General features: G+C 29.0%; 2 protein-coding genes across 2 annotated transcripts in view; both read right to left on the bottom strand.

Moving 5' to 3' along the window:
- LOC104725970 (NAD(P)H dehydrogenase (quinone) FQR1) overlaps positions 1–180 on the bottom strand; it is a 2,272-nt gene extending 2,092 nt beyond the window's left edge. The window contains exon 1 of the mRNA XM_010444722.2: positions 38–180. Coding sequence (XP_010443024.1) covers positions 38–60 — 23 coding nt within the window. The 5' untranslated portion in view covers positions 61–180. The remainder of the gene's footprint in view (positions 1–37) is intronic.
- Positions 9,328–9,948, bottom strand: LOC104725969 (calcium-binding protein PBP1-like). Its single transcript, XM_010444721.2, has one exon. It carries the CDS (start codon positions 9,834–9,836, stop codon positions 9,438–9,440), a length of 399 nt encoding a protein of 132 aa, XP_010443023.1. The 5' UTR covers positions 9,837–9,948; the 3' UTR covers positions 9,328–9,437.

Here is a 10,070-nt window from a genome sequence, read left to right as displayed (position 1 = left end):
TTAAAAAAAAAAAAAAAAAAGTGAAACTTTAACATACACGATATATACTTTAGTCGCCATCGTAGTACGTCGCTCGTTCTTCTCGAGAATCTATGAAGAAGATACTAAAATACGTTTTAGAGAGATTGATTGATTGTTCAACGATCCGAAAATGGAGAAAGCGTATTTATAGAGTGGGAGAAGATGATCTCTGTGTTCTTCTTCTTCTCTATCCTTTTTTTTTTCCTTTTTTTTTTCCAAATACTTTTCTTAATTTCTTTCCCGGTACTCTTGATTTGATTTCGTCAAATTCAACCCCCAAAAAACTATTTGTTCAACTTTAAGTGACTTGTGTCATTGTGTGTGTACAAAATAAAAATAACAAATATTATGTTTGAATATACACCCCATAGTTTCTAATTTATATTAATTTCCCTTTTTTATTTTTGGGCAAATATATTGGCAATTAAACTTTGGTCAAAATACAAAATCAAACATAACATTTGTTTAGTAAAATTTTATATAAAAAAAAACATCAGTTTGAAGAAACAAAATGTTACGCCTTATCTTTAAATATTAAATAGAATTCACGAATTTTCATTATTATATTTTTTGGTAGAAAAGGAACATTAATACTAATCGNAAAAAAAAAAAAAAAAAAAAAAAAACTAATCGCATGATGTCATGTTTTTTGTTTTGTTTATACTTAATTAGCTAACAAATTAAGAAACAAAACTAACGGGGGGGTTTTGAAAAATCGATTAATAGTAGGGGGTAGACGTGGTCAAATAAAAACGCAGTCGTTTGGCACCTGGTCTTTGCATTGGATGGAAAAATAAAGAAAAGTGGGGTTGGTGCGGGAAATGAAAAACCTTGGTTTTATTTTAAAAATAAATAAATGATAAAAATAACATAATAATGATGATATATTGCTGTCACGCTCATCATCATCATGTTCGTTTTCCCTCAATATTGTTTTTAATTTCTGTACATAAAAAAAAAAATAAAAAAAACAGAGCTTTCAGCTTATACTTGTTTTCTCTAGAAGATGTCTTTTCAAAACCTGAAATTATGGTGTTTATCTATTCAAAAATTCCATGATTAAATAACTAATCAATCTTAACACAATATTGACACTAGATGTTAGTAACCAACATGTCATAGTTCTAAAACTAAAATATTTGCAATACAAAATGGAAGATTATATATTTTAATAAAACTTTTTTTTTGAGCAAAAATTTTTTAATCAAACTAAAGTCGTCGTAAAATCACAAATTTCTGGAATTCAATTTTTATTTTATTTTTTATTTACCACACCAATCATTCAACCTCATTTTAGTTACACCTAATGCATAGCCAGCACATAATTCACCACTAATTTGAATCATAAGTTATAAGAAAATATGGATAAGATATTTATGGAGAAGGATTGAGAAATTGAGAAAGTGAAACAAGTCAACGAATATGGTCCGAGCCCCATGAAGACAACACCGAGTAGGTGTTAAATTGACCGGAGGGTAGGGTCCAACAAATATTGTCCGTCCGATCTCCGATGAAGACAATCTAGATTCTAGCCATTGGATCTCGTTCTCGACGGCTCTTTGATTCAATTCATATTCCGATTTCAAGCTCTTGCATCATCGCTCTCGTCATTATTATTATTTGTTCTTTTTTTGACTTTTAATTTTCTACATCTAAGCATAAAACTACGACTATGCATCTAATTTTCCAACCAATAATAAGTTAATATATAACACAGTATAAAATTACAACTATACGTTGTTTGACGATAGATATATACTATATATAGTAATAGTTGTGTGATACGAGATCAAATAAATGAATGTGGACGTGATTTTGACGGGTCATCCTATCAAATGAGTATCGAATGCGTTATTGTTTTTTCTTCGTTTGCATAATCATGGTGTCAGCACTTGAGTATTTCATTTCTAACTACTAGGAAAACGTCGACATAGATATGAGAAGCATCATGTCATTTCATATTGTTATTTAAGGTAATAATGCATTTCTAGTTTTTACTGGTGTTTAAGTTCGATGTGCCAAGTTATTATTGGTTCTTGAGTCTATATGTAAAATATTTATTGGTCACTAGTTATAATTACAATCCATGGTTGTTGTTTCATACTTTCAGACAAAAGAGGAAGCGCAAGAAAAAAAGAAAAGGAGAAGCACTCTCTTATCTTTGTTTTCTTAAGTTTAAGTAGAATTAGTTTTTGAAATAAGATAATCAACCTTATTGTGGAACTAATTAAGTATTCGAAAATAGAAAAATATTTACTATGTGTTCACTCATTACTCTTGGAAGGATTGGATCCACCTGTATATGTATATTGTAGATTTGTAACATATAATCTTCGAATTACTATTTTTAAGTTTTAATAAAAGTATTAACCAGAAGATAATATGATGTATAAACAAATTAAGATAAAAAGAAAATGATAAAAATGCCAAAGTTGGCCTGCGATTCAAGGATGCTTCGCTTTTACACCCCATTTCTTTTATAATGATCAGTTCACCCCTTATTCTGCTGGATATGTCGTGGAAACAAAGTGATCGGCTTTATATAACTTTATTGACCAAATGAAGTGTCGCTTAAGATACGTACATGCATGATTTGGTCTTCTCTTGCAGGATCTCATGAACTGCATGGCTACACGCATTAGCCTACCTACATGATGATATATATACACTCGCAATGTGCAACCTATATTTTGCTTTATAAAAGAAAATTGACCAATGAAAAGTAGAAATATGATCAGGTGGGTTGAAAGTTGAAACTATACTCACAGATCTAATAATTAAATGTGGACTTTGATGAGTGATGATGTGTTAAGACGTTTGTTATAAATATTTTTATAGCCTCTCCATTTTCTTTATATGTGAAAGGAAAATTTTATTTTATTTTAGTTGGCCATTTAATTTTTTTTAGAATTTTACTTAGCTCTCCAAAAACAAAAACCCAACTGTAAAACCACAAGATCTACTTTATTCAAAGACAAATCTTGTTTATATATAACATGAAGATCCAAATGTTTAAATATTATATGTTTATGTTATTTTTTCTCGCTCTATAGGAGGAAAAGAGCAACACATTTGCAAAAATCAAAGAGGCTCAAATATATAGTCATAGGCCATATCACATTTTGAATATCTTAGACTTAAAACAAACAAAAAAATCTTCGACAAAGAAGGATATATAGACTCTCTACATCTCAATCGAATAATTTCGTCAAACAAACTGAACATCCCTACTTCACATACACTTGCATTACAAAAAAAGTGAATATTGTGACCAGAATAATGTGACTATTCTTTTGGTCTGAATATTATAACAATTTACATACAAAATTGTGACATATTAACATGATCATAAATGCGTTACCATTTTTAGCCGTAATATTATGACTGGCATAGATACGTTACCGTTTAGTCATAATATTATGACTAAATTAAAGGTATCTAACTTATGTCACTATTTATGTCAAATTTGTTACAAAATATATAGTCACAAATATAAATACGGATTTGTGACCAAATATGGTAACTAAACTATCAGAGTTCTGTGACTAAATTTACGTCATTACTAGTTATAAATGTTTTGTAACTACTCGTTATAATTAGTCACTATTTCAGTTAGTTTGGTCATAAATTATGTCACTACCTTTGTGACTATAATAAAAAAAAAAGTAAATTTTAAAATTAAATAAGAAAATAACTTCAATTTAATCAAATACAATGAATGAGATTTCACTACAAAAGAAAAATGCATTAATAACACATTATGATAGCACGATTTCTACAAATGAGATTAAAATTGGTTTTGGAGTATTAAATGTAACACTACATAATGTAATCCCCTGACTGATTAATTATTTAGAGTATAGTACTTAATTAATTGCCAAAATAGGACAGTGATAAACATGAACATAATCATCATTGAATTTTTTTTTTTTTGAAACATCATTAAATTGATTGCGCAAGTCGGGAAAATGTTCACATAGGACATGCGAGTCATAGTTAATGTGTAATTTTTTTAAAAAATATACTAGTGATGTGTAATTTATCTTGTGATGGATAAAAAATTAAGAGACGTTAAATTATATATACATGCAGATGTTTGGTTATTCTTTTTTGCGTAACCCTGATTTTTATATGTATCAGTTAATAATTTGGAAAGACTAGCAGCCCCAGGAAAGCAAGCCACCTCGGAAGTCTTTTTTCACCTTGAATAACTATCGATAAATTAAGGGCTTATATATAAACTAAGAAGTCTTAAAAATATAGCAAACGATCGAGTAACGACTCTTTTTTTTTGACTTCCCTCATTTCCTTTTTAGGTCCAACCATTTCTTATCACATATCATGAGATCCAAAATTAACTTCGAACTATATAGACAGAATCAACGAACTAGTATGGTCTCGTTTACTAGGAATAAATAAGTTAGGCCTAACAGTTTGATTACTTAACATTTGTTATATATAAAAAAAATCTGTTTTAAATCATATATGTAAAACAGAAAATGTGTATTTTTACAAATGCAATCTTCTATAAGATTTTATGTATATTCCAATTCTACTACAAATCATATTTACGTATATAAATATTCTCTCGCGCTGTAGCGCAGGTACAATCCTAGCAGAAATACAATTTACTAAACATTTTTGGAACATTTAGTACGTAATTTTGAGTTAGAAAAATAGTTACAAATATATTTTCTCTCAAACTGTACCTAATTTTAGTCACCTAATTGATTGCGAAATCGAAATCTCATTAATTACTATCTTAAATTAACAAAATCCAAAAATATTTCCTTCTAAGATTTGATTACCAAATTAATTATGGTTAATATTTAAAAAATTAGAAGAATATACCTTAAAATCTACCCTAATCGAGGAACATGTAAATCTACCTATAAATATATGTTAGTTATTATACCTTCCACATTTTATTTGCTTCATTTCTCGATTAAGTTTTCCAAATGGCTTCGCTACTATGTTTCGATTTTTGTGTAACTCATAAGCTTTGTATAAATGTAGCTACTTGGTTTCAACTTTTTTGTAACTCATAAGCTTTGTATGAACCATTATTTATTTCATTTGCATGCCAATATATATTCCAGCTCGATTTATTATATTATACTACATATACATCATATATACATAACTAAAATAAAACTTGTGCAACAAATGTATACCTTCTTTTTTAAGGGCAGTGATTGCTCTGTTAAGAGTTTTTTTTTAATCTTCATAACTGATATCTTAAATTCAGATTTCACACAAAATTGCACATTTTAAGCTGATAAATTAAAAATATATTAAAATTTTATGTTGGACCGATAATACCGATGAAAATCTAGAGAAATCTTTGTCCGCAAGAACATGGTTTAAAACTTAACAATCATATAGTACCAATTTTGGTGTTGTCTTCTCAAATCATATCCAAAAATTGTGGAGGGTTCTAGATGCAATAATTGCTTCTTTACATTTAACTGGTTTTAAAGGTACCGCAATATCTTTTTCGACTTCATCATTACCATGAAGGATAATAACATCAATTTCTTCTAAACTCTAAACTTCTAACATTTATCATTTTTACTTGGATAATCTGGTAGACTATTGACATCAATCATATTATGATAGCCAAAATTATAAAATAAGAAAATTTTATAAAAATATGAATGAAAACAAAAGTATCTTATTTCATAATAGAAAATTTTCAAAATTATGAAAATAACAAAGATAAATTAATAATACCACTATAAATTAATAACATTTCATGGTCCCGACCTTATTAATTTATAGAAGTTTTACTGTATTAAACTAATTCAGTTTTTGATGACTAAATTTGTTTGATATTTTAGACATATAACAACTACAATTAAGGTAAAGATTATTATTTCAGAACTTGCATTTTAAAGTACATAGCCAAAAACAAATGCAATATGTACAAAAATGCAATATAATCCAAGGGATTTAGCATAAATAATTTTATACTGAAGCTTCAGTTTAAAATTTTAGCTGCATATTTTAACCACAAACCAATATAAAACTATTCCAAACTAGAAAGAAACCACATTTTTCACTAAATTTAAAATGTGAGAAGTTACATGAATAAAACAAATTTTGATTATTTTACATACAAATTTTATTCAGAAACTAAACTATTTCAAATATTAACTAAATGAAATTTTAACTCAGAATTTTTATTCTCAAACTATATTTGTATTTTACAACTTAAACTACAAACAACGACCATGTATATGTAAGAATTCTAGATTAATACAAAAAATGATCTGAAAGTATTAGTTGATATGGTTTTTGGATTTAAAGTTCTATTGTATTATAATCTTATATTATAAGACTTTACAATATGTGTAATATTCTAAAATTTACTTCTTTATAACATATTTTTAAAAAATTTAATCAAATCTACTATCATGAATTTTGAAGTGTACAAGAGTTGGTTTTCGAAACCCACAATCATATGGTAGAGCGGGTTATGATTTATATTTTCACGAATGCAATCTTTACGGGTTGGTTAGTCAAAATATATATTGTGAGTGTGTTTTTACAAATACACATTTTTATAAATGTAATTTTTTAGGGATTGGTCTGTCTAAATATACATTTTGAATGTGTACTTTTTATAAATGCAATTTCTTATTGGTTGGTTCATCAAAAATACATTGTAGATATATATTTTTTACAAATGTAATTCTTTACAATATTTTCATATATTCCTATTTTATTACATATTATATTATATTTGTAAATATTTTCACGCACTGCAACACGAAACCAATTCTACTGTTCCCTTATATACACGTCAGTTAACCATTCTATCTAACCAACTAATTACAAGGAACCAGTAAGTAAACCGGGTTCTTTATCCACTGTTCTTTAGACTTGCCGACCAAGTTTTTTCATGACTATATATACAATCCACTCTCTCTCACTCTGTCACACTCTCTCGGACACTCTCTCTCGCTCTCTCTCTTACACAAACTCTTCATGTTTGGTAACGTTGGCTCTAAGATGTCTCTCGCACGGCGTTTCCTCACACGGTGGACACAAGTACCGACGACGACGACGAGACGTTTCAATTTTTTAAAAAATTATACTATATCATAGTTAATGTGTATTTTTTTTTTTAAAATATACTATCAAAAAGCAACCAAAAACTTCCTTCCAATTTTTGATAATGTAATCGTTATTAATTATGGAGTATATCTCTACTTGCACCTTATATTTTTTCTAATAGCAGTCTTCAAAAATTCATCTCCGTCCAAATTTTTTTAGTTGTTTTTACTTCTATTTTCTCTTTGCTTTTTTTCTGATTTTGTTTTTTTTGTACTTAGACGGAACTTGAGCTAATTATATGAGATTAGATTGAGTGATTAAAGGAATCATGCACACATCCTAAGAAAGAAAATGACTGTGAGGAGTCTTCATGATCATCAACAAATTTTTTTGATTGGATATCATTCGAATAATTTTCATCTCTACATATAATGCTTTTTAAAATTTCTTTAGGTTTTCAAACCTAAAAGCACATCAATGAGAAACAGAAAACCTATTGATTATAAAGTTACAAATTCATATAAATATGTAAGCATAACGAATACCCTCCATATCACTATGTTAATCGCGTCGATTAAAAATTATTTTTAACAATTGATATGTTTACATGCATTATGCAATTCACATAGACTCTTCAATTCATTTCCGAATGTCTCTCCACATTTTGTTATTGGCACCACTATATCCGTTAAAAGACTCATCTCCTACAAGCATATTCCTTGCCTCAAAGATGGTTTGCTTTGATAAGGCATATAATATATTTGTTGTGGTAATGTCTGCTTTGATTATTTCCTTTCCAATACAATCTCTAGAAACTTGAATATCACTTAATTCCTACAACATTTTTGTAATGTCAAAAAATCATTTTGCTATCTTTATAAAATTTTGTTTATAACAAATTGATATTCTGAATTCGTCCTTTTGTGAGCGATTTTAACGGGATGATCTGATTCTGAAGTCCTTTGGTTCAAGGGGCACCACATAACTCACATTTTACCATCTTGTCATCTTTTTGATGCAAAGCAGCTCCAATAACCAAAGCACCAAAGTTGCCAACGATTTATCCCGACACTTGATGCTTTAGCCACATAACTGTATTGATGTCTTAGCCATTAAGCTGCATATCGATCGATAGTCTGACCAAGTCGAGAAAACAAATACCTTTTAATCAAAACCTAATATACTGATGTCTTGAGTCCATCTCACATCCTATATAACAGGACTCGGTCAAATTGATTAGACACTATCTTGGCAGAAAAATATACAATATATATATATATATATAAGTTAGAATATAATATTGAGTTCTCCAAATTTGCATTAAAAAAATTCAAATGAGAAACATTATCAACTTACGCACTATCTATATCAAATTTGTAGAATAATTTTCGAATGACTGAATACTAATGATGAATCAAAAAGTCTCTTTATATAGAAAATGATCCATGTAACTCTTTTATGCAGTAGGATTTCTACTACTATGATGTGTTATGTTGATACTAAAAACATGCAAGAAAATGCAAATGAAATAGCAAAGAAATTTATGACGCTCGTTTGGAGGCTTCCCACACATAGAGGCGAATAAGACTTCTTTCTGGCCGTGCTTGTGGGAAATATTATGGCATGGATTGTTTATTTAGTTTCAATTTAGTTTAATCGATCGTATGTTTTAAAAGTTCTTTAATCTAATTTTTGTCGATTTGTTTTTAAATTAGTTTAGTATTACACATTAATGTTTCGAAGAATTTTAATTGTTTGTTGTACATTTAGATTTTTATAGTTTTTAAATGGTTAAACCATGGATCTGTTGAACCTCTCTCCAAGAAAGTTTCGACATGTAATTTCGCCAGCAAGCAACTGATAGCTTTCTAATAAACTTTTTTATAAAAAAACTTTCAAAAATTCTAATCAAATAGGTTGTAAGAGTAAACTGAAACCAAACTAAACCACATAATTTAGGTTTAGTTTGGTTCAATTTTTGGGTTAAAGTCTTTTTGTTCATTCTAGGCCAAATCTTAGTGATTTTTTTTGTAAAACAAAATCGCCAAAATTTTGTGACATTTATATTTTCACTCTAAAGATATATTTATTTATCATTTTTTTCGGTCAATGATTACAAACGAAGCCTAAACTAAAAAGTTTTGATAAAATTATCCTTTGCTATTTTGTTTCTCGATAGTTTTTCCATATCGTATTAATCAAACAGTTTCTATGAGCTGTAACAATAGTGGAAAATGGAAAATCAAAGAGAGAATAAAAACAACATTATTAATTTATTATTATATTGTGAATTGTCTTCTTTTAATTTTGTAAGAAATTAGTTAAAAGACTCTGACAGAGAAAGAAGGTTCTCTCTATCATTGCCGGTGACTACAATCGGAAAACTCTTCCTCAATCACCTCCGTCACAACACACCGTGACGCTTCCATCAGTTCAGGACTAAGTCTAAACATGAGAACACAAAACTCCATCTGATTCAACGCACCGTCTCGATCGAAATCTCCTTCGTTGATCATACATCGAACATCTTCGTCCGTTAGATCTCCGAGTCCAAGAACCGTGGATGCGTTTCTTCGTAAACTCTCGAATGTGATGACTCCTTTGTCTTTATCCATAAGAAGCTCGAACCCTTTGCATAGCTCTTCGATTAGACCTTCTCCACCGAGTTTTCCAGCCATTGTTGGGAAGAAATCGTGGAACTTAGTGGGTTCTTGATCTTGTTGGCTTGGTCTTGTTGAGGATTTGGGTGATGCCATTAGAGAAGAGAGGATTGAGAAAAAGTGTTATAGTTTATGAGAAATAATTGATGGGTTTTGTTTGTGTTTGTGAGTAAGTTTTATATAGTATAAAGGAAGATAATTTGGTATTTCCAAGAAGGAACATCCATGGAACTTGAAGCCAACTAAGCTATAGGTAAGAGAGAAAAAAGATCTTCAAATTCTTGGTTTCTTCTTGGAAGCTCACGTAAGGTTATAAATGTCTTTTTCAGT

The sequence above is a fragment of the Camelina sativa genome, chromosome 11 (genome assembly GCF_000633955.1).
Source record: "Camelina sativa cultivar DH55 chromosome 11, Cs, whole genome shotgun sequence".
NCBI classification, from domain to species: Eukaryota; Viridiplantae; Streptophyta; class Magnoliopsida; order Brassicales; family Brassicaceae; genus Camelina; species Camelina sativa.
The sequence above is the reverse complement of the archived record's forward strand: the minus strand, read 5'-3'. Positions and strand labels throughout refer to the sequence as shown.